Below are 26,044 nucleotides of genomic sequence, written 5' to 3'. Positions count from 1 at the left end.
TCTAAGCTCTGTAACAAAGCTGTCATAAACATACCCTTGCCCTCACGGTTTGTACTTCTAGCTTTATTTTTTCAAACTTCAGGTACATCACCAAATGCTCTGTGTTTAGGAAAGAACTGCCCAGTCACAAGAGTCAGAGGAAAAAGGGCAGGGTTGGAGGAAACTGGCTGTTAGCTGGGAACAGCCTGTTAAGGAATGGCTGGGTTACTTCACCCTGGCACACATCAGCAACATCCAATAACTATACAACTGGCTTCTGTGAGCTGCCACTTTAAGAATTAAGAAGTACAGTGCTCAGAGACCCAGAATAAAACTGAGAGCCCCAGGTTCAGAGTTCATTTCCCTATAAACCTCCTCTCCCTTCCCTGGTCGGATGCCATTTACTGCTGTCAGTATCAGATTACTAAATTATTCTCTTTTCAGCTTCTCCCAGACAGAGAAGAGACCATTTAAGGGCATTAACAATGCAGCACTCTTAGGGAACATTAAACCCAATGCAGACCTTGGCAGGTGAAATGCAGGCCCAGCCCTTAGAAATGCAGACGGTTCAATTGTACATTTTTGCTAGTTATTCATTTTACTGGACACTACAATTTAGGAACTAATCGCAAGGGTAAAGTCTAACAGTCTTAGCAACATTAATCTCAGCAGAAACCTTCCCTTCCATTTCAGTCAGCCTCACTGCATTTTCCAATGAACTAGGTATACCCAAGATATCAGACCCTAAAAAAATCCAGCTCCCGGACTCCGTCATCTTCTATTTCCCATGAAAAGGTTACGTATTTTAACAATTCTCTTCTCTCCCTGCTTCAGCTATAATTGCTAAGTAGATACTGTCAAATCTAGAAATCCTGACTTCACAAAAGTGCCAATCTCACATTTCCAGTCACCTGCCTGTCATCTCCACACCACGTCCAACCCGCTGTCACCATCCACATGTGGAGAATTTAAGGCAGCACACCTCCTCCCAATCTGTGTGCTCCCCTCCCTCCGGGCCCCTCTGTGATGCTGGGATCACTATCCCTGTCACCCAAGCTTTCAGGCTTCCCATCTGTCACCAAATCCTATCAACACTCCCCTGAAATGGCACTTTCACAGCTGCCTCGTGTCACGCCATTACCTTGGTTCACTCGCTTCTTCACTTGCCTATACTAATGCAACAGCTATTTAATTGCCCTTTCCTGCCTGCCATCCATCCGAACACACGCTGCCAGTCTGACCATGTCAATTACTTGCTCAAAAACCTTCAGTCACTTCTCAATGCCTAAGGAAATAGTTGGCTTTATGATCTACCTCTTTCCTTCCATGCACCCAACATTTTGCTTTACGGAACCTCAAACCATCTCTACTTTCTCAGCGGCACTTCCAGAATACTTTTTCAATATATAGTTCAAATGACAACTCTTGTATGAAATACTACCTATCCAATTCCTGCAGTCAGAATTAACCTTTGCCCGTGTCACATTCTGCATCATATTCTGGAGCAGGTATGTGTGCATATACATATTTGTCCTCTGACTAGACTATAAATACCTCGAGGGGCAGCAGCCAGAACCTACCCATACTTGCGTTCAAGCACAGTCTGACACAGTGCTTGCACTTAGTAGGCAGTCAATAGGGCTGCGTTTAATTAATCAACTTCCAGTATTTTTCACCCTCAAGGTATACCAAGGTTCTTTTATATAGAAAAATGAACCAATCATGGGAAACTAGTTGTTCAGCCAGGGCTTACTTAGGTCCGCCAAAACCACAGGTATAGAGACTGATATCCAGTTTTAATCATCTTTACATATAAAGATTATCTAGTAAAATGCAAAAATGGCCTATAAAGTCGGAAAACACAGATACAAAATGTTATTTTTATGCTATTAACACAACCATAAAATATGGATGTGTTGCCAAAGATTGAAGATAACATAAAAAAAAGTTTAAGGTGTTGTAAGCTGTAGGACATGAATGAATGTTTATCAATTGCTACATAACAAATCACCCCACCACTCAGTGGCTTAAACCACCACCATCTTTATTTTGCTCAGGAATCGACAAATTGCACAGTGTTTGGCATCAGCTGGGTGGCTCCCAGGCTGGGGGCTGGACTCCACCCGAGGCAGCTGACGCTGGTTGTCAGAGCCTCCCTGGGGCTGGGAGTTGAACACCTCCGGGAGGCCTAGGCTTCCTCGCATGGCACTGGGGTCCCCGGAGTCAAGGCAGAAGGTACAGCGCCAGTGTTAACCTCATCTCACAGGTCACACAGCATCATGCATGCTACATTCTACACATTCTACTTGTTAAAAACAAGTCGTAAAGCAGGTCCCCATTCAAGAGGATGTGAATCAGACCCTATCTTTTGATGGCAGACATAAGCATCACTTTTTGGGAGCTTTTAAAAATGCCCATCCTGACCAATTAAATCAGAATCTCTGGGGAGATTCTAGTGCTCCCAAGTACATACTTTTAAAATGCTTTCTCAGGTGATTCGTTGTGTAATTGGAGGGGGGAGGAGAGACCCATGGAATTAAGATATCTCTGGCTTTCTTCCAGCTCCAAAATTATATGCACCAGCCCAATTTAGGGAGGGATGAAGAGGCTAAAAAAGGCAAAATAAAGATTTCTCCTCTATTAAAAAACACCCACAAATGTTAAGTGTATGTTAGATGTATACATCCCAAGATCGAAAACCGGTTTGGCCAAATCCAACTTGGACCTACTACTACTGCTGACAAAAACAGCATTCAGTTCTCACTGTGTGTTAAGACCAACTCAGAGCAGTAACCCTTCTGAGAGGGTGACACAGGCCAGACACACTTACAGAGCCTCCCGATGCCCTGCTGGTCTGTAGCAGCTCCTCCTTGCCCACCCCTTACTCTAGCTTATCGCCAGGTTGTCATTATCCATGATGTTCAACAGGACAGGGGCCACAGGGCCCCCCGAATGCTTGGTACACACCTCTAGGAAATAAGAGGAGTAAGTCTAGTTCTTGAAATTCTAAATTGGATATGTATGTATATACACACACATAATATACACATTACTTCCATTACCACTTCTAAATCACTGTGCCCTAAACCAGTGAGTTTCAAGATGTGGTCAGTAAGGAGTCTGATGGCTTAAGATTACCTGTCCTATGGATTGGCCCCCAAATATATATATATATCTATATATATCTATATATATAGATATATATATGTAGATATAGATATATATATAAATATATAGATATATATATAATTAATTTTCCATTGTTATTTACAATCTACCTTAAAAGTCATAAGAATGTACATTTAAAAATATTATCACAATAAGAAGGATTTACTTGGCTATGAACTTTAAAATATTAATTTTGGGGGACATTTTCAAAAGAATAGGGAATATACATGGATTCTAGGCCTTCTGTCCCACCCAAAGTGATCAAGTTAAAAAAATTTTAGCTACTACAGAAAAACCCCAGGCTGATAACTCCTATTTCTATGTTTTAAAAATAAAGATCTCCATGGGTCTATGAATAATCACTTGCTTATAAACTTGAATAACAGCTAGACATCGCTTACTACTGTCCCCTAAAAGTTTACCAGTTGTTCTACTGATTCTACACTGGGATATGTTTTTCAGTGGTAAAAGGACAGGTAGTAAGTTGTATGGTCCAAAGGAACCCTGGGCTCTACTGAAGATTTTCTTGGACTTAAATTTAAGAAAATTACATTTCCTAATGAATTAAATTTTATACACTAGTAAAGCAACTAGTCCAAAGACTGATTAGATTACCACCTCTCAAACTTGAATGCCCAGACGAATAACCTGGATCTTGCTGAAATGCAAATTCTAACTCAGTAGGTCTGGAGCGGGCCTGAGCCCTCCTTTCTAAGCAGCTCTTAGTGATACTCACGCTCTGGTCTCCAGACCCCACCCTGAGCAAGGAACTCACACAAGCGCATGGACACCGCAGCAGCACCAGCAAGACAGCCAGAGGGGGCCCCAGTCCATTAACGGATAAGAAAATTGTGGTATAGACACACACTGAAATGTTATTGATCAGCCAGTTTTTAAAAAGTACCAGAACATGTTACAATGTGGATGAATCTCAAAAATGTTATGCTAAATGAAAGAAGCCAGTCAGGCACAAAAGAGCACTTTCTGTATCATTCCATTTATATGAAATATCCAAATTAGGCATATCCAGAGACAGAACACAGGCTCCTGGTTGCCAGGAGCTGGGGGAGGCAAAAATGGGGGGCAACTGCTCAATGAGTATGGGGTTTCCTGCTGGAGTGATGAACATGTTGTGGAACTGGATCGAGTTGGTGGTTGTACAACATCGTGAATACAGTTAATGCCACTGAATTGTTCACTTTAAAGTGGTTAATTTTATGTCAATTTCACCTCAATGTTTTAAAATGTGAAAAAAAGATCATATTCTTATAGGAATATTAAATACCAAAAAACAGCACTCAAGATCTCATAATATATATAAAAAATTTCCCACTGTAGGGGCAGACAGTTGGCTCAGTTGGTTGGAGCGCAGTGCTCATAACACCCAGGTCACCAGTTCGATTCCCACATGAGCCAGTGAGCTGCGCCCTCCACAGTTAGATTGAAAACAACGACTTGACTTGGAGCTGATGGATCCTGGAAAAACACACTGTTCCCCAATACTCCACAATAAAAATTTAAAAACAAATCCCACTAACATTTCATATAGCTCACCATCTTTCTGAGTCTCTCGTTCTTCACTGATAAAATGTAGCTACCCTGTCCACTTCAGAATAAGGAACAAAAAGCAAATGAATGAGATTATTCTGAAAACCACTAGATACTATATGAACAAATAATACTGTATTATTTTGCTATTATGAGTGCATTTCTCAAATTATACATTATGAGTGCATTTCTCAGTTGTGGAAAAGAGTACCTAAAGATTTGGTGATGACTAAAAACAGGTATTGTTAATAAATTACCAAATCTTTGGATAGTAAAAATCTTGGGGCACAGATCAACTTCCAGGAAATACCACTTCTCATCCATTTCCGTTACAGTACGACCAGTTCTGTTCAGCAGTACAATCAGTTACGTTCTGACATATGTTAGGAAATTTATCATCCTTCTCCTCTATCTTTAAGGAAATAAAACAATTCATCAAATGCCCTTTTTTTGTAAATTCTGTTTGTCTGAAATGCAAGAATCTATTTAAGAAAAATGTCTGAAAGAGAAAAAGACGTTACAGTAAAGGAGTATTTCAACAGCACCTTTGTGTTTCAGTATCTGTTACTTAAGAAGAGGTTAAGACCTGGCAGTGATTTCTTTAACTCTAAGCCCCTCTTTTGGAAATAAACAGGCACGGTATGGTGTCATGGAATAGGTTCCTTTGCTAAGAAGAATCAAACATAAAGTACTGTAGCTCAAAAAAAGATTGCTGAAGGCTTTCACAAGTGCACATTTATTCTTTTTACTCAAAATGCCACTTCCCATTCTCCCAACTTTCTCCACAGCCAATACTGAGGTAACACCCAGAGAAGAACAACTCTTTTCCCTCCTCTGTGAAGCCACCACCAGTAAACAGCACAACTCACCGCAAAGATTTTTAACAAAGTTTTCATGTAGAGCTTTCGTATACCAAAGGAGACTCCAAAAATAGCGGGCACTATGATGAAAACCAGGAGGAGGGTGAAGAGGACCGTCAGGGAGATGCCCAGAAGGTTGACAATCAGGCTGTCAAAGGGCAGCAACAGGAACATGGTGGAGGATCCAGGCGAGGCCAACGCCCCCTCCCCAAGAATGAAGCGCGGCCTTCAGATCAGCCTCTCAGACAGCACCAGCCTGGGACAAGAGGCCAGTTCCCAGTGGAAAACAAACTCCATTCCAAAGTTCAATCACTGGACAGCCTGCATGGAAAGCGTGCGAGCGGGATGGTAGGAAGAAGGGCCACGGAGGCCGCCTGCAAACGCCAGGGTCAGTCTTCAGCACCAGCACAGGAGTCCCGGCTGCTGCTGTGACAGCAAGCAGTGAGGGAGGGATCTCTGTCCGCTCCCCTCACGCTGCTTCCACAAGTTTTACTTTTTCTCCTGCCCAAGAACATTTAGCACATAAATCTGTCCTGAAGAGCTGTCATTGCCAGAAGTACCAAGAAGAGCTCAACGTGGTGCCAGAAAAATCCTGATAACTCCTGTGGAGGGGGGTGGCTGCTGGCACCTCACACAGAAGAGTATTGAACATGAATATGGAGAAACTGAATAATTGTTTTATTTCACATCCCTTCATAAGGTGAATATTGTGTTCATTGTAGAGAGTTCATATCTGGCCCCATTTTCCCCCAGAGAGGCTCCTGGCGCGTGCTGCTTCCAGGACCCTCCTACCTGGAGAGCCACAGTCTTTGCCAGTGGGACAGAGATGCTGGCACAGAATGTCTCATGCTGCCTGTGGTGAGTGTAATTCCAGATGCTTCTGGCATCGGATAGTCTTCTCCCAAAGGACCTTCTCAGCGGTGACCTGGGTTCTTGGCAAGAAGTGGCTTATATGCTGCCAAAGCTGGGGGAGGAAACAGAAACAATGTCAGTCATACAAATCAAGAGAACAAACATCAATATGCTTTGGAGGTGGGGGGCTGTTTTAGAGTAAGCCTGGACTCAGTGCCAGCTTCTCAAGTCACCAAGGCCAAAGGAACAGGGCAAAGCAACAGGTGGCAGGCCAAACACACAGATGTTTCATGTAGCTTTCAACTCCAATGATATGATTTGTGGCCACTCGAATTTTATGAATAGAAAATACATAAATATAAGACATATTTTAAAAGATGAAGAGGATATACTGTGAAAAGTAAATTTCCCTCCTACTTGACCCCCGGCTACCCCGAGTTTTTGTCCACAGTACAACCACATTACCACTTTGTATTCTTCCTGCTATTCGATGCTTATACAAGTAAATCATAATTGATATTTTCTATCCACCGCCCCCAACCTGGCACCGATAAATAATGGCATACTATGAACACTGTTCACCTTGCTTTTTTGTTGTTGTGTTTTCAGCTTAATATATGAAAGAGTGTTCAATCAGCACACACATATTCCCTTGCTTTTTCCAGGTACATCGTTTTCAATTGTAAGAATGCACCATGATTTAGTTAACGCGTTTCCTGGGGGTGGACACCATGTGTCCACTTTCATTTGTTTATAAAGAATGTAATGAACAAGCGTGTGCTTACATGATTTAGCAAACAAAATGAACAAGCAAATATATTTTCAGGACAAATTCCTAGAAAGGAAATATACAGTCTTAATTTCACAAGGCATAGTCACATTTTCTACATAGAGACTAAATTCCTCCAGCGTATCTCCCCATACTGGCCACTCTTTCTATTTTTTAAAGACTTTTTCTTTAGAGAAGTTGTGGGTTCACAGAAAAATTAAGAGGGAGGTACAGAGATTTCCTATGTACCCCTCACCTCCCACATATGTAACAGCCTTCCCTCCCCACTACCAACATCGCCTACCAGAGGGGTACATTTGTGACAACTGATGAACCTATATTAACACACAATCACCTGACATCCATACTTTACATTATGATTCACTCTTGGTGTTGGACATTTTATGGATTTGGATGAATGTATAATGACATATACCCATCACTATAGCATCATACAGAATATTTTCTCTGTGCTCTGATTATCCAGCCTTCCGTGCCCTTAACCCCTGGCAATCAATGATCTTTTTACTATCTCCATAGTTTTGTCTTTTCCAGAATGTCATAGTTGGGATCATACAATATGTAGTTGGGATCATAAAATATGTAGTTTTTCAGATTGGCTTCTGCCATTTAATATAGCCACTAATTTTTTTAATTCCACTATTTCAAATAACTCACAAAAGTATTCCAATTTTGTATCACTCATTCCTAACTACAAGTTACCAGTGCAGGTCCTGAACTTGGGAGCGTCTTATCAGGTCCCTTTGGGAAACATTTTGGCGTCACACTAATCACCTTCTGGCTCTGTTCCAATACATTTAGAAGTTCAAGAAATTGAACAAATGAACAGGTTACTGACTTTACCTTAAAGTTTGTCCCATGCTTTATAGAACTCAAAGCCCTTTCACACATGGTCTCACAACCTGTCAACACGTATCATTTCCATTTTACCAATTAGGAAACCAAGCAAGGTAGACACGGATCCAATTCTTCTGACTCCTAAACCATGGCTGCTCCCATTACATTCCCACACATCTAGTGATTAAAAAACAAGATAGCTCAGTGGCACTGAGTCACAAATACTAGTTCCTGTATCTGATCCTCCACACCTTCCACTTTCACATAATCATTAGTATTGCTAATTTATTAATACAGGACAGACATTGAGCTAATATGTAAGCATTTTACATATACTATCCTCACTTAATTCTCACAACCCTATGGTGGAGTTGTTGCTATTTACAGGTGAAGAAACTGAGGCTTAGAGGATGAAGTACATTATCTAGGATCACACGGCTAGTAAGTGGTAGTGTAGGAATTTGACAAGTGCATCTAGTATCTCATAGCCCACGTTCTTTAACCGCTATGCACTCGTATCTCCCCAATTACCCTGAAATAAACTAACACTTCCTTCACCCCAGCCCTACTCTACAGAACTTCTTGTGATCAAAGGAAAACCACAGGGCAAATCTAGACTCACGTATCAGAATTGGTGTTCTTCTCAGAATCCAAGGTACAAACCTGCTTTAATTTTTATAAACTGGTCAAAGAGATTGTACATGCCAGATTTCCAACTACATCCCAATAGAGGTTCAGGAAATTAGACGTATTTCTGAGAGTTAATCAACGTAACTTGCTGTCTGAGTCACCATATTCCTTTAACCTAATTCCAGCCTATTTTAGAGCCACACCTCCGTTCCACTCTTCCATCCCTGTCACCTTTGGCCACCATTCCATGGGAAAGAGTCAGCAAGATCCCTCTGTCCCACTGGACAGATGCCGTCACACTAGCCAAGGTTACCTTGAATTCCATGGATCCAGGGTAACTGACAGTAGGGTCACTTTGACTTCCCACGCCAGAGTTTCTTTGGATCACAGTCAACTGAGAATTCCCAAGGTTATTCTGGGGTCATGTCCCCAAAATATTAAAGTAAACACATTTAGCAATAGACTAATTTCTTCACCTAGTTCAGACCATCATCACCCATGGGCCAAATCTGGCTATGGCCTGTTTTTATAAGGCTTATGACCTAGGAATGGTTTTTACATCTTTCAAGAGCTGTAAAAAACAAAGAATAATATGTGACAGAGACCTCAGCCTGCAAAGCCTGCCTATATACTATCTGATCCTTTACAAAAGGAAGAGTTTGCCAACTCATGACCCAGCAGCTCTTCCTCCCCTCAGAGGTAGTGAACTTCCCCTTGATGTCCTGCCCCACGCTTGAGGTTTTTTTTTTTTTTACGAGTGCCAGACTCCAGAACAGAGAACAGGAGACTCGCCAAACAAGTTATCTGGCCAACACTAAACAATGACCTTCAGATAAATTCTTAGAAGTAGAGAAAAGCAAGTGCTGTTATCAAATAGGGTTGCAAACCTCTTGCTGGATGAGCAGAGCAGTCATTAAAGCCAGAAGTAAAACTGGGTCTTAAGTAACTCTTAACCCAGACTTTGATCTCTGGAAATATTGGAAAATTGCTCACATCAGAACTCCATCACACCACAATTTCTAGGTAACTGCTCATTGGAGAGGATTTGCCTCAAATAAACCTAACTATGATTCCTTAAGCACGAGGCAGCAGAAGCCATTGAGTCAAAGGAATATTTCATTCATTCTCTTAACTTCCATGGCTTTCAGCCACACTCACTAACAGTGATTTAGACCAAAGTTCCCCCAATAGCCCAAATGGTCCAGAGAAAAATATAAGAACCAATTAGTCTGACCCTTTTAGGAGGGAAGATGGCTTCATCCTAGGAATGTGAAAGAGCCCACTGCTAAGCTAACTAAACTCTTCAACCCTCTGAAAGGCAAATCTGGGCTTTTAGGATTTCTCAAATAACCCAATTTCCAGTACACCTCAGTTCTCAGACTGACTAGTTCATTCATCAACAAATATTCACTGGGCACATACTGTACGCCACACATTATGTTAGGTATTAGATATTTAGTGAACAAATATGCCTGGAGACAAGCATTAAGCAAATAAGCATACACAATTGTAATTTCACACTTTGATGATTAACAAGGAAAAGAAGAGAGTCCTGGGAGAAGAAGTAACAGAGGGAACTTACAAACTTAAATTGGGGCATCTAAACCAATTCTGACCCAATCACAAGGCAGGGACTATTATGATTCCTAACTGCAGAATCAAATACTACTTTGCAGATAGCCCCCTGTGTCGCTTCCTACTTCAGGAGAACATGGCTACCAGAATGTGTTCAGAGATACTACACACCAACTCAAAAGGAAGAAGATGTGGCATTTTATTACAAATAAATGCTTAGGTGACACAGGAATAACGCATGTTTAAAGCACACCAAGCACAATGTGTGTTTTATGTGTGATCTCAATAAGTGGTACGTTTTATCATTTCATTACAATCAGAAGAAACTCAGAGTACTGTCTTTAGCTTTAGGTACCAAACTTTAAGAGGGCTAGACAGAGATCTCAGAAGGCATTTCAAAGTATGTCACAAAACCCAAAGCCAAACAATACTACGTGCCTAGCAAGCACTAGGTGCTCAATAAAAAAGGTTAGCTGTAAAGGACAGAAATATGAATCAAAACTATAGGTAAGAGGGCAACAAAATAATTTTTATAAACCAACTTATTGGTGAAAATGAGAAAATACCCTCAATTACTGCTGGTTGGAGTATAAAATGGTACAACCTCTATGGAGAATTTAGCATTCACCATCAGAAGTTTAAATGCACAAAACCTTAGATAAATTAGAACAATGTTTCTTAATCAGGGGTAATTTTATTTTTACTCCCTCGTGGAACAACTGGTAATATCTGCATATATTTTTGGTTGTCACAACTTGGGATGGGGCTGCGACTGGCATGTAGTACACAGAGGGCAGGGATGTGCTCAACATCCAATAATGCACAGGGCATTATCCAGAATGCACAGGGCATTATCCATAATTATCCAGAATTATCCAGCCACAAATGACAAAGTGCTGAGGATGTGGAAGGCAGAGGTCACTGTTTATCTTTTTGGTATCTTTAAAATTATATTTATCATTTTGAATAGGTAATAGTCTCATCTTTCAAAAATGAAAAGAAACACACCAGGTAAATTACTTAATCTCTTTATGTTCAACAACACCTACTAAATGTTCAAAAGATTACAAGATAACAAAGAAAGAGCACTTTTACAGTGCCTAGAGCAAGATAAGTGATCAAAATATGTTATATTGTTACTATTCTAAGCTCCTGTTATCAGGAAGGAGGAGCGGCATTTGAAGGAATTTCCCAAGAAGTCATGACGCTGCACTCGTGACAAGTCTGGTTTCAACCACTACCTGCTAAAGGTGCTTGTAAAACCCTAACATGGCTGGGGCCTGCTGATCCCATTCAGAAACTGCAGGTGGCCTGCCTGCCAGGGAGGCAAAACAGCCACCGCCAGTTTCAGCAGAAAACACTGTGGGGAAACAAGGCCTCTGTAGAAATCAGGAAAAATGTCTGATGCTTAAAGATGGCACCCTGGGTGAGTGCTCCAGCCCAGAGTAAGACTGGCATAGTAACTGTGAGCCAATAAAATTGATATCCACACCCAGATGGCTGGGATGTAAGCCACGGGGGCCCTCAGAAGACCCACCAGAACCATTCCCATGGCCACTACTGGGTGCACTGGTTCTCCACCCAGGATGCACATTAGGCTCGCCTAGGCTTCAGCCCAGGTGAAAGCTATCAGAATCTGTGGGTGGGACCTGGATTTGTTTCTAAGAGATTTGGGTGATTCTAAGGTGTGGCCTGTAAACTTCTGGGTTGAGGGTTTTTACCAGTCAGTTAACTCAGCAAAGAACAACTGGAAACCGAAAAGGCAACCCACTATATATCTTTGATTATAAATTACCTGTAAGTAAATAAAATGTATCTACTTCTCTAAAGAAGATGGGAGAGAATATAGACAAAATGAAGTACATTTGTAAAAGAGTTGGTGAGAAGATCTAAAACTATTAATACATCACAGGACCATGAACACTGGGAGAAGCCACTTACTTAGCATTAGGGAGCGCTCAGAAGATCAGGTCGGCCATCTAGAAAAAGCGGATTTGGGGCGGCTGGTTGGCTCAGTTGGTTAGAGCCCGGTGCTTTTAACAACAAGGTTGCCGGTTCGATCCCCACATGGGCCATTGTGAGCTGCGCCCTCCACAACTAGATTGAAACAACTACTTGACTTGGAGCTGATGGGTCCTGGAAAAACACACTTAAAATAAATAAAAGATTTTTTTAAAAAAGTAAAGAAAAAGCAGATTTGCTCTGGACACCCCAAGATCACAGAATTGGTATTATGGTTGTCAGCTACAGGGGTGCAAATTTTAGTTTAACATTAAGAATGTAACCCTCACAATGCTGGTGGTAATGTAAGATAGTGTAACCACCTTGGAAAACAGTCTGGTAGTTCCTTAAATGGCTAAACACAGTGACCATAGGACACAGCAGTTCCCCTCCTAGGTATATAGTCAAGAGAAAGAAAAACTGTCCACACAAAACCTGTACAAATGCTTACAGTAGCATTATTCAGAATAGCTAAAAGGTGGAAATAACCCAAATGTCCATCAACTGAATCAATAAACAAAATGTGTTCTATCCATACAATGTATGGATGAAAAAGGGGTTCTATGCAAAGTAACTTCACAGGATGATCTGATCATAGTCCTAACTGGGCGGGTGGTAGTAGGTAGTCACGTGTCCCCCCCCCCCCCACATAACTTCTTTAGTAAGAGGCTTATCTCTGCCTCAAACAAGCCGTCTGTGGTTTCCGTGCATCTGGGTTAACTTGCCTTTGAAATGCCCCCTTTCAGACCCCTCCTTCTAAGGTGTGACCACCTTCACGAGAGCACATAATGAATCCTGTAATCCATCCCTGCCTTGCTTTCTCCCACCTTCCTGTAATCTTCCTTACATTCCCTCCTTAATATCAAATGCATAAAATAAACTGCAAACTGTTGTTCTCTGAAGCATTTTTCTCAGTCTGTTGACATCTTGCTTCCAGGTGCAGCCTCTGTTTGACTCAAATACATGTTAAAAAGACCACGTATTATGTGATTCCATAATATAAATTTTAATCTTTAGGGACAGAAAGTAGCCTGGTGGTTGATGAAGCAAAAAAGAGGTTAATAAAAGTGACCCTAAAGGGGGACTGCCCAGGCCTGCATCCCCTCCCCAGGAACCACCTAGGCTCATCCCCTACAAATCATTCTAAGATGTCTAAACCCCTATATAAAAGGGAGATAAGATCCAACTGGTTTTAACTGGTTCTTTGCACATGAGCAAACTGCCAAAAACTGTCCTTTAGTTGAACTGTAGCCTGATTATAATGCAATTAGAATGGAATGAACATTAAGGCTTGCTCCCCCCATGGGTTTTTCTGTATGCCTTCTGGGTAAGAGCACGCACAGAAAGAAACTAGTTACATAACCAACATACCATGTTTCCCCGAAAATAAGACCTAGCCAGATCATCAGCTCTAATGCGTCTTTTGGAGCAAAAATTAATATAAGACCCGGTCTTATTTTACTACAAGTATAATAACATAACAACATAAAAAAAAAGTAGCTATTATATTATGCTGTATTATATTATATAAGACCTGGTCTTACAGTAAAATAAGACCAGTCTTACATTAATTTTTGCTCCAAAAGACGCCTTAGAGCTGATGGTCCGCCTAGGTCTTATTTTCAGGGAAACCCAACATGTCAATCAAATGACTTCAGTCTCTACGTCACATCTCCTGCCATAAGGTGATTCACCTACCCTTTCCTATATAAGAAAAAGCTCACCTAAAGTTAGGGGCAGTCATCTGCCCCAGCAACTTCTATGCTGGCATCTTGAATAAACTTACTTCCTTGCTCTCATTTCAGGTTGAGTCTGTGAATTCTTTTCACCTTTTGCGAACAACCAGGGATTAATTCCAATGACACAACAGTGGTTACTTAGGGCTGGGGAAAATGGGGGAGACAGGGAAGGAAGTAACGACTAAAGAGTATGAGTTTTCTTTTTGAGTTGATGAAAATATTCTAAAATTGACTGTGGTAATGGTTATATATATCTGTGAATATAATAAAAACCATTGAACTGTACACTTTAAATGTGTGACTTACATAGCATGTGAATTGTATCTCAATAAAGCTGTTTTAAAAAAGAATCTAAGATTGAGTTGTTCAAGAAAGAATAGACTGTTTAGGGAGATGTAGGGTGGCAGATACATCATAGTGGTTAGACCAGATGTCTTTTAAAATTTACCTACTCCAAGATTCCTGGCTGTGAGTGCTTCCTTAGAATGTCAGAGAAGCAGTAAAGTCTGATGGTTCAACATACAGGGAATCAGACAAGCCATTGCAAACCAGCCTCCATTACCTTCTAACTGTGAGACCTCAGGAAAATAAATCAACTTTCCACGCCTCAGTTTTCTCCTCCACAGAATGGCAATACGCATCCTGTGGTGTCATTATGAAGACTGAACATAATGCGTATCAAGTGATCAGTACAGTGCTTGACACAAAGTACTCAATAAATGGAAGCTACTACTAATTAATCGTCACTACAAAGCTGGAGGCAGTAATAAAATAATACAACTTTATTGATCAATCATCGAGAATTCTAGTCTAACTTTTTTATGGCTCAAATAACTGAGCCTTGGAAGGGTTACATTAACTGGGACAGGTTACAGATCTGTCCCCTAGTCTAATAGTCTTTCTGCTCCCTAGGGTGACCTCTCATTTGCTTTGGGGTGGGTTATACTATAGAGGAAAGCCATCCATTTTTCCTCGTGCACTCTGTCAGGGCACAGATATTGAATCCTCTAATTCTGAACAAACACGTACACAAACACAACAGAAATATGCACTGGGGTGAATTTAGCATCAAGTGTGTTAGAGTAGTGGAGTATAAGAAATTTGTTTGAATACGATGCTGCTGCTTAGCAGGGAAAGCAGATAAATGTGTCCAAGGATACAGGGCAGTACTCAAGAGCTAATCGGTTGAAGTGAAACTGAAGTGCCGAAAAACCAAGAATACACCAACAGCCGATATAAATCCTGAATAAAATAAATGGTCTAAGACAAAACCAGGCAGGATACAACAGGCTAAAGGATGACTCAACTCACTAGAAAGAAGAAGGAATATGATCAGTTTCAGGGTCATGGTTTTAACTAAGGTCATTCTGATCTTACCTACTTTCTCATTGCCTAGAAAGGCCTAATTTGAGTTGGAACTGGGTAACAAGTAACACGGTATCAAGTTCACCCCAAAGCAACCTAAGTCAAAGCTGGAAAAGAAAAAAAGGATACAGGATACTTTGATATTCTGGGGCCATTAGTTTAAGAAAGGACAATTTGATTTGCTGGAGCTGTCAGACCCAAGATGTGTCATTACCAAACCTGGACACTGCTCTGAGAGCTCAATTTCAAAATTGGTGTTTTTATATTTGCATATTGTATATGTAATTGGAAGTAACTTCCGGGCCTTTTTTTTCTTTAAAAACCTTTTGTTTGATTTATTTGACTCATTATAATTATTCTGAGAATCATTCAAGTTGCCGCATGTGCCACTAGCTCATTCCTTTTTATCACTGGGCTATATCCTACTGGATGGGTACAGCACAATGTCTGTCCATTCACCTACTGATGAACATCTGGGGTTTTCCAGTTTGGGACTGTTACAAATAAAGCTACCTACAAGCCTTGTATGGACATATGCTTTCATTTCTCGTGGGTAAATACCTAGGAGTGGAATGACTGAGTCTAAGGCAGGTGTATGGTTAGCTTTTTAGGAAATTGCCAAATTGCTTTCTACACTGGTTGTACCATTTTGCATTCTCACTAGCAGTGTATCAAAGTTCCATTCACTCTACACCTTCACCAACACTTGATATGATCAGTATTTTAATTTTGGTGAGGTGGTATCTCATAGTTTTAACTTGCACTTCCCTGATGATCAATGATATTAAGCACCTTTTTCACGTGCTCATTTGCCATTTGTATATCTTTTTTGGTGAAGTGTTCAAACCTTTTGCCTATTTTTAAATTAGGTTATTTTACTAATGAGTTTCATTACTAGCCATTTTTTAAAAGTCAAGCATTCCCCCCCCCACCCAATGACTAAGCAGTCTGATTTAAAATGAGAAAGCGTTACCACTGAACTATACATTTAAAAATGGTTGAGATAGTTAAATGAGACTGATCCCAGATAGAAAAAGGATGAGAAAGCATTTCATCACAAAGGTGCAAAATTTATGAAACGGATTTCTTTGTTCAACTCACCACAAACTTGAAACAATCCTAACTGTGCAAAGAAAAATCACTAGAACATAAAAGAAAGAAAAAATGACCACAAACTAACTTCAGAACTCAATGTTACCAAATAACATAAAACATTCCTTCATCTTTATGTTCAGCTGACAGTGGTTCTGTGCTGTCCAACATGGCAGCCACTAACCACATGTGCCTCCTGAGTACCCGAAATGTGGCTAATCTGAAATGAAATGTGCTGTAAAGTATGTACTGGATTTCAATGACTTAGGATGAAAAAAATGAATGTAAAGACCTCATTAATAATGTATATATTGATTACATTTTGAAGTGATATTCTGGATAATTTGGGTTAAATAAAATATATTCCTAAAATTATTTTCAACTGTTTTTACCTTTTTTAAAGTGACTACTATAAAATTTTAAATTATGTATGTGGCTTATATTTCTATTGGATAGTACTTATCAGTAATTTTTAAAACAGACCCTAGAAATAATATATCTCCAACTAGTAAGGAAAAAAAAATACATATATATAATCTTTTCCCTCCCTACTCCTCCGAGGTGTGAAGAAAACGGCACAATGGAAGGATCTTACACCCGGAACTCAGGAGTCGGCTTAGGTCTGAGCCACAATTCTGCTATTATACGTCTGTTAGTCAATTCAACTTCCCTGGATTTAAGTTCCTTCCCAGTTTTTTTGTTTTTTAATTCAAAAAATCAACAAAAATATATCATGCTCCTACTTTTTACAAAACATTGTAGTACTGCAGATCATGAGCTTACAGTTTAATAGGAGGTGCATTCCAAACACACTAACAACTATTATACAAGACAAAATAAAGAGCCCAAAGAAAGGAGACAAGCCCCTGTGATTGAGTGGCATGTGCATGTGTATGTATGTGTTTTAAAGGAGAAAGAGCACCTTAAAGGAGTTAGGAAAACTCCAAGAACTTATAACCTTCCTAAGTCTAAAATTCTGTGCTCTTTAAAAGCATTCATCATGCTACAGTAAGCATAGGTGGCTTAGCGATACATGGAATTGATGGTATTTAGTCAAGTCCGCCCCCGGAGCATAATGACACAGTAAGAAGTAAAGGACATACCATAACAAGGTTCTTTTACTTGAAGCAATAATTCTGCAGTACAGTTCAAGCTTAAGCAGGACCAATAATCTCTTGCTTCTATCTCTAGAAAGAGATTCTTAAAAGTTAACTTTTTGTGATGTGCACACAGAAGATAGAAATAGTTTATTCTTTAACAGAAACCAGTTAGCAAGTTAGGATAGAACCCTGATAGACTAACTACAGCACTTTCTGACACAACAAACACAAAAAGAACCACATGAAACACACAATGCCCCCCACTATGTCTTCGGGGTGATGATTTACAAAGATACACAGATGCTGTTATTTCAATGGTACTTCCATAAACTGGAAATGCATGACAACTACTGTATTTAGGTCACAAACTCACAAAAGTCCTTCCTGAGAGTAAATTTATAAACAATTATGTCACATCATAAACTGAACTTATAAGCAAACTCAAAGAATTCTGTATACAAAGATTTCCTTGGTCACAGCATTCCTCAGAGGTAGAATATCCCCATTTTAAGGGTAAGAAAACTGAGGCACAAGTACAAGAACTGAATTTACTGGCAAGTACTGAATTACTGGTCTTTCTTGAGATAGGACAATTTAATAGCATAAAGTGTGCTAGGAAATCTATACCATGGTTTTCTTTAATTAAAAAAAAAAAGCCTAACCTACTCTTCATCCAGCCCATGATTCTTATCTGTTAATGGCAAGAATGTTTTATGAGAGAGCGCAATTGTTCTCCCTGCTATCAAGAGCAAAACCTCAGGGGTGTACTCCGAACCATTCCAGTTTCCCTTAGTAACCACTAAATAGCTGCCAATGTTATCTAAATCTTTTAAAAGCTTGTTCTTAATCCCTATTCTACTTCTAGGGTCACAATTTCAGCACGTTTTCTAAAAGCTATTCGAGATCTGTCCCAAATATAGTTTAACAAAAAAAATTTAAGGCATATCCCCTAAGTGTATTATTCCAGAATTTGGTGGAAAATTTTGTCTTTGCCCATCCTAAGCCTTAAGAGTTTTCTGGGTCGGCCCTGTGGTTCAGGTGGTTGGAGCTCTGCTCTCCTAACTCCGAAGGCTGCCGGTTCGATTCCCACATGGGCCAGCGGGCTCTCAACCACAAGGTTGCTGGTTCCACTCCTAGACTCCCACAGGGATGGTGGGCTGCACCCCCTGCAACTAACAACTGGCAACTGGACCTGGAGCTGAACTGTGCCCACCACAACTAAGATTGAAAGGACAACAAACTGACTTGGAAGTGTTGGAAGTACACACTGTTCCCCAATAGTCCTGGTCCCCTTCGCCAATATCTTTAAAAAAAAAAAAGAGTTTTCTGTCATAGCCCTACCACACAGTTCTCTTTCCTGACGACGACCCAAAGGCAAGCAGTCCTGTCCAGTTGGAAGACTGGCTGCAGAGTTGGGAGATGTCTCCCCAGCCTTAGTTTGCTCTCATTTCCTGTACATCTGGATAAGTCACCGAGCCTCTCTGGACCTTGAGGGCTCATCAAAAATGAAAACTTAGACAAGAAGTTCTCCTCCCGATCTGAAAGACTTTTGTTTTAAGCTGCCCTCCATCAGCTTGATCATTTGAGATACCCTTTTCTGGGTCTTCTCCAATGCTATTATGTGTTTCTTAGTTGCCGGACTTAGAATAGTCGACTGTGTCCTAAAAAAAAGTACAGTATGACTTTATTCAACAGTAAGCCTCTTATTTTAAATCTCAAGCTACTTTTGACATCCAGGATTTATCCCAGATACAGGAAAGTGGAAACGGGTAGGGATGTGGATGGGCCAGGCTTAGCCATGCAGCGAGATGTTGGGGCTGGACGATAGGTACCCGCTGGTTCACTCGTCTATCTACTTTTGTAAGTCTGAAACTCTCCGTAACATAAAATTGGGGGGTGAGGGGGGTGGGGACGACATCACTGTTAAATTGAGAAAAGAATACGGAACTGGCATTATTACGGGAATCTTTCCTACACAGTCCTGGCATAAGGATAACTGCTTCTTCACGCCGTTTCCCTTGGGTTGAGATAGCATCTACAAGACATGAAACTAAGCAGAGCTACTCCAAGTTCAGCACAAATGAAGGAAAATGAACCAGAAAGGAAATTCTTCCACCGATCTCAAGGTTAGCGCTGAGAAAATCCCCGGGGGGCGGGGTGGGAGGGGGCATGAGAAGCGATGAAAGGCACTGACACCTAGAGCCCTATGGAACTGACTGTCACAGAGCTATGCTGCAGGTTTCCTATGGTATATATTTTCCCTAACTTTGCAACAACCACCGTTCAAGCCCAATGTGAAGCATAAAAGTGAGGAAATACACAAGACCCTCTGGTAGGAGGATCCCTCGCGGGGTGTGAAATCAAAACGGAAAGGCACGGGATTGCAGGGGTAAAGAAATCCCAAAGGCAGAAAACATGGGGCCCTTTGGAGAACGAGAGCGCATACATCCCAGGGAAGCCGAAGACAGAGGGAAAGGAATGACAGGAGAAGGCGCTTCCTCGCGATGTCTGCCTCCTGCACCCTCACGCCTGCATTCCTCCGCGCTGGCGGAGGGAGGGCGCCCCGGGACCGGGCTACACCCCGAGGACTCCATCTCCAGAGGCACCGGCCAGAACCGGAGCACCGGCGACAAGGGCGCCGCGGCGGCGGGTGGGGTGAGGACTGTTCCACTGCGGCCGAGGGGGCGGAACGTGCCGCCGGGCCGGGCCACCCCAGGGAGCGGCAATGGTGCCTCCTGACGCCGGCGCGGCGTAGGGAGGGCGTCCCCGGACCGCAGGCCCCTCGCGGGGAGCCTGGCCCCGACCCCCGCGCTCCACTCTCGGCTCCCTGGAGGCCAGTGACCTTCAGGAAGGGGGCGGCGCGGCCATACTCACCGACCGCGACGCTCCGGGGACCCAAACCCCTCCGGTGCCGTCTCCGCCGGCCCTGGCCCGCCGCCGCCACCCCGGGCGTACGTAAGGACGTGCGCGCGCCCGCCCTTTGTCTACGCTGCTCTGACGTGACCCCTCGCTCCCATCCCCACCCCGCCCGCCGTCTAAGCTCACGCCCCGCACCCGCGCGCCGGGCGCGCGCCGGGCTAGGCGGGGACCCCGAGGGGCGGGGCGCGGCGGGGAGGTGGCGCTGCGGCCACGGGTGCTTCCCCGGTGGGAGCCGGGCGCGGCCGGGGCGTCCCCCGGAGGGCGCGGGGCGGCTGCCCGCGGCGGGCCTGCTGCTGCAGACTGTGCTGTGCGCTCTAGGCCCCGGTCGCCTGCTCCTCGCGTGGCCTGTGCCCCCGCGATTCCTGCTCTGATAAAGGGCGCGCTTCCTAAAGAGCGATGTTCACGTTCCCGAGCTGCGCCAGGGCCCGAGTACCGGCTCCTGCCCTAAGGTAGAGTAGCCCAGGGTCTGCACAGGGTCAGTCAGTCCCGCTTAGCGCGAAGAGGCTTGAGTCACTAAGTTACCGTGTCGTCTTGGGGCTGTCGTGAATATGCAATGACATGCCGTTCCGTATGTACAGAACTTGGCGCACGGCTGGCATGCTCAGGAAATGCTAGCTGCCGTCACCATCACTGCCACCGTCATTCTCCCTGAGTCTCATGGGCCTTCCTAGTGAAGCCACGCATTCACGGGCTTGGTGTGCACAACCCCTGCGCTCCCGCGCAGCTGCGACTTCCCTTCCAACGTCTACCTCAGCTTGGAACCAATCTCTCCACTCAAGTCGAGCTGATGTTTGCTGGACTTTGCACGTGGATTTCTCTCCATCTCTTCCGACTTAAAACGCCTAATTTATCAAAAGCCAAGTTTATAATCTTCCCTAAAATCGGTCTTCCTTAAAGAAAAAAAAAAATTCAGCTGTTCTCTTTCCTGTTCTTAAAAGACGTTTTTTTGGCTCTCTACCAAGCCCTGCAGCCCTGGTTTATTCTACGTACTATCGTCAGATGGCCATTCCATCCTAAATAATCTGATAATAAATCTTGAGGGTCAAGTCTACATTCTTAGACCTCAAAATCTGACAAGAAGAATGATGGCTCTGCTCTAAAACACTGGACCACTCATCCCCTCACTAAATATCACCACACCTATGTGGGACTTATCACATGTTCCTGAACTCTCATTTATCCATTCATTTAATAAACCTTCATCAAGCCCTTACTATATGGCTAGTTTTTGCCAGGGTCTCAATGATACAACGTTGAATAATGAATGCTTGGGTATGTCTAATCTTCAACTAAATTAAGTTCCATAAAAGAAGAAATTGGACAGCATACATTTTTGTGTCCTCCCCAATGCTAGCGATAGGGTTTTAAAGTGGCCACCACCATCTTAAATCTCTTTGAGTTCTTAGATCTGATCTTTTTTTCCTGCCCCATAATCAGTTGGAACTTAGAAGTAGTCCATCATCTCTGCTCTCCTTGTGTATTCGTGTTTACATTTTTTTCACAATTTTTACCATTGATTACAGTTTTGTATATAATAATTTTGAAATGAATGTTTCACATATATTAGAAACTCAGCAAAAATGGTGTTGATTCTTTGCTCAACCAAATACTAGGCTCAGTTGTGGGGTACACACACACACACACACACACACACACAGAGTATGCACACATTCACAGTATGCACACATTCACTAGCACTTTCTCTATACTTCTTTAGTATAGGAAGGCAATCAAACTTCGTTCTGAAAAGTAAGCCAACAAGAACTGTGTTAATATAGTTCCCTTAGGCTTCAAAGTTTCGTTTGTAAAGGTCAATGATCGTATTCATTTCTAACACGAGTAATACAAGTGGGACAGATAAAATGAGCAGGTAGTGCTTGAAAAATTAGACACAAAGCAGGTTTATCTACAGAGAAGGCCTACTGCCTATAGCATGAACAGGCTTATTTATATCTTACACGAAATCCCTTGTCACTGTGAATTTGGACTTTCTTTAGATTATTGTTGAAGGTATTTTTACATTCTAAAATGAAAATAATCCTGTACTACAAAAACTATGTGGATAAATTTTAAAACCTGATGAAGGATAGTCCATTCAAAGAAGGGCATCACCGTGTTTAAGGTCTCAGTGAGAGGTTTAACAACCCTCATCACATACTAACTTTGAGCTCATTTCCCAAAATGTGCCTCTACAATCATTGTGTTTGCTGTGTATGTGGCACGCAGTGCTACGAACCTGGAAAGATACTCCTTTTAACAGCTACTCCTTCCCCCAGTAGAATATTACCACAAGTGTGCTGTATAACTTCTCTCCCTTCCCTAGTCATCTTTTACATATACAAAGCCTTTGACATTCATTACGAGATGAATCCACAATTGTTTGCTACACAACCAGCAACACCAATGCTCATTTCCAAGCACCAAGAAAAAAAGCCAAATTAAGCAAAGGTGTGTTTTTAAATTTTTTTTAAATTGTAAAATACACATAAAATTTACCATCTTAACCACTTCTAGGTGTAAAGTTCAGTAGTGTGGTAAGTATATTCACATTGTTGGCAACCAATCTCTAGAAATAGCTCATCTTGAAAAGTGAAAACTCTATTCTCATTTAGCAAAAACTCCCCTTTCATTCTTCCTCTCCCCAGTCCCAAGCAACCATCATGCTACTTTCTGTTTCTCTGAGTTTGACTACTATTACCTCATACTCATATCTCATGTAAGTGAAATCATACCATATTTGTCTTTTTGTGTCTGGCTTATTTCACTTAGAATAATGTCCTCCAGGTTCATCAATGTCGTAGTATGTGTCAGAATTTCCTTCCTTTTTAAGGCTAAATAATCCATTGTATGCATATACCACATTTTCTTTACCCATTCATTATCCACTGATGGGCATTTGAGTTGCTTCCACCTTTTGGCCATTGTGAATAATGCTGCTATGAATGTAAATGTACAAATACTTGAGATCCTTCTTTCAATTCTTTTGGATACTCCAAAGTGGGATTGCTGGATCATGCAGTAATTCTATTTTTAATATTTTGGAGAACTGCAATTTGAGATGCTATACTTTGATAAATGAATTGGGAGGACAGATCTGGGCTAGTGATATAAATTTGAGAGTCATCAGAATATGGATGATACACGTTGGATCAGATTAGTACAAAAACACTTAGACTTAAGAAGCAGAGACTTTGCACTTGAGAGCAAAACGAAGAAGATAAGTTTTTCAGTCCATATCTACACCATAGTCTTCAGTTTGAAAGTACACAAACTCTTCTATACTTGTTGACTTCATTCAAAAAACAAGGTCTTTTCATTCATGGAAATCCTAGGGATTTCATGAGGACCACATCCTCTCTCACTGCAATACTGTATAGCCTTCTAACTGGTTTTCCAATCACCATCCCCAATGTATCCTTCCTATAGCTACAAAAATGATGTTTAAAAAAGTAAATCTGATTCTCAGTCCCTTGCTTAAAAGATGTTTAGTAGTTCCCCCTTTGAACTAGTAGTTTTCCATTGAACAGAATGAAGCCCAAACTAACAGCTTCAGAAAAAAAAAAAAGTATACAAACTCAATTTTGCCAATTCCCAGCAGAATGATCTGGTTCTGGGGACTGATTTTTAGTAATCAAACCTACAGGAGACACTGATGAAAAGAGAGGGCTCAGTTATTAATTTAGGTGGATAATGGAAAATGCAGAATTAACTGGAATAATGGAATCCATTGGTAACTCATACCCTTAGCAGTAGGAAAGTGTCCTTGGGAAACTAAATCAACATCAATAAGTTGTTTGTTGACTATAAAGTTTTTTAAAAAGTAAAAGGAAAGGTATGACTGTAAGTGCTCTGGCAATTTGGTATACCCCCAAAGTTCTATTTATACAGGATTCTACCTGCCAAGAACTCAAAAAAACACTTGCCTGAGCAGAACATCCTCTTGGATGAATACGGTCAACTACTTCTCTTTGCTCAGCTCTCCATTTTCTAAAATTCACTCCTACCTACCATTATCACCTCTGTTAAAACAATGGTTGCCTTCCTGGGATTCTCAAGGAAAGAAAAGGGAAACTTCCAATAAAATTACTTTCATAATAATTCAAACTCTCGTGGAAATCACACATATCAAAAAGGTCACTTAAGCTAACTAAAATGTAATTTTATTCTTTGACAAACATTTTTTTTTAATTGAGGTAACATTGGTTTATCACATTATATAAGTTTCCACCCAGGAACATACAATTGAACCCCTTTACCCATTTCACCCTCCCCCCATCCCATTCTCCTAACCACAAATCTGTTGTCTGCATCTATGAGTTTGCTTTGTTTTGTTAGTCTCTTTTTTTAAAAAAAAAATGTATTGCACATGAGTGAAATCATACAGTATTTGTCTTTATCCATCTGACTTATGAACTGTAATTTTTGGCAAACATTCCTCATCTTTTAGAAACTCACTCCACCAGGAAGTTTTCTGATTTCCCCCTAAGGGTTCATTCTCCATTCTTCCCAAATGCTCTCTGTGTGCCTCTAACATTATTTATTTTTATGGATTATCTGTTTATGTTTGGCTCCCCTCACTGGATTGTGAATTTTGTTTTATTCATCTTTCTATCCCCTATGGTTAACATAATGTGTGGCACACCGTGGTTGCTTAAAAAAGTGTTTGTTAAATGAGTGAAAGCTACATGATGACTACCAGAAACTTGACGAATTATTTTGTATTTAATAAAATCATGAAATGAACTAATACTTAATGCATGAAATTTGGTAGACAATACATGGGTTGTGTGGGAAAAATAGTAAAAGCGTTTCTTAACAACAAAGACTCATCCGAATTTACTGAAGGGAAACATTACCTAGATAGGAAAGAATGTCATAAATTAGACCAGTTTATCTTGGTCTGGATGTTTCAGAAGTCAAGGGAGTCCTCGGCCTGTCTTTTTAAGATTATCACTATAAAAAAAAAAGTTATAGGGTTCCAATTGTGGCATACAGTACGTGTGTGTATTTCCAAAATAAATTTTAACAGGAAAAGGGACAATAAACAAAGTTGTTCTATTTATCAGATAAGGCTTTATAAAAACATCACAGGGCAGCCAGTTATCTCAGTTGGTTAGAGTACGATGCTTGTAACACCAGGGTTGCCGGTTCGATCCCCATATGGACCAGTGTGAGCTGCACCCTCCACAACTAGATTGAAACAACTACTTGACTTGGAGCTGATGGGTCCTAGAAAAACACACTTAAAAATAAATAAAAGTTAAAAACAAAGAAAAGCATCAAATATTTCTTCAACGTGCACTACAGGTAATGTGATCTGGCAAAGAGACCACAAATGTGAAATTCAAAGTTGATGAATGAGCAGTACCTTTTTTCAATCCTGTTAGCTATCTCTGTGGTTTTATGTCTAACTTCATCATTGGAGATAATATCAAAAGTCTAGATTCCATGCCCCCAGTAACTGTGAGACCTGACCCATGTGGTCTTCCAGGACTTCTACTCCCCAGTGGTAGGCCTGACAAGAGTTGAATTTATTTTCAGAGGCTCATTGAGATTTCAGAAACCCTAGTTTCATTACAACTGCATTAT

The 26,044-nt window shown here is 41.3% G+C and overlaps 1 protein-coding gene across 4 annotated transcripts in view; it reads right to left on the bottom strand.

Annotated features, from left to right (window-relative positions):
- GPAT4 (glycerol-3-phosphate acyltransferase 4) overlaps positions 1–20,547 on the bottom strand; it is a 36,709-nt gene extending 16,162 nt beyond the window's left edge. For 2 of the 4 annotated variants that reach the window (XM_081046091.1, XM_081046093.1), the window contains exons 1-3: positions 20,411–20,532; positions 12,181–12,375; positions 5,565–6,519 (exon numbers count right to left, since the gene is read on the bottom strand). In XM_081046091.1, coding sequence (XP_080902217.1) covers positions 5,565–5,729 — 165 coding nt within the window. In that variant the 5' untranslated portion in view covers positions 5,730–6,519; positions 12,181–12,375; positions 20,411–20,532. Of the gene's footprint in view, positions 1–5,564; positions 6,520–12,180; positions 12,376–20,410 lie in introns of all 4 variants that reach the window. The other 2 variants (XM_081046090.1, XM_081046092.1) reach the window with 1 other exon arrangement.
- Positions 20,548–26,044: the final 5,497 nt, after the last annotated feature.

Source organism: Rhinolophus hipposideros (assembly GCF_964194185.1).
Source record: "Rhinolophus hipposideros genome assembly, chromosome: 4".
Taxonomy (NCBI): domain Eukaryota; kingdom Metazoa; phylum Chordata; class Mammalia; order Chiroptera; family Rhinolophidae; genus Rhinolophus; species Rhinolophus hipposideros.
This window is presented reverse-complemented; position numbering and strand designations above follow the sequence as displayed.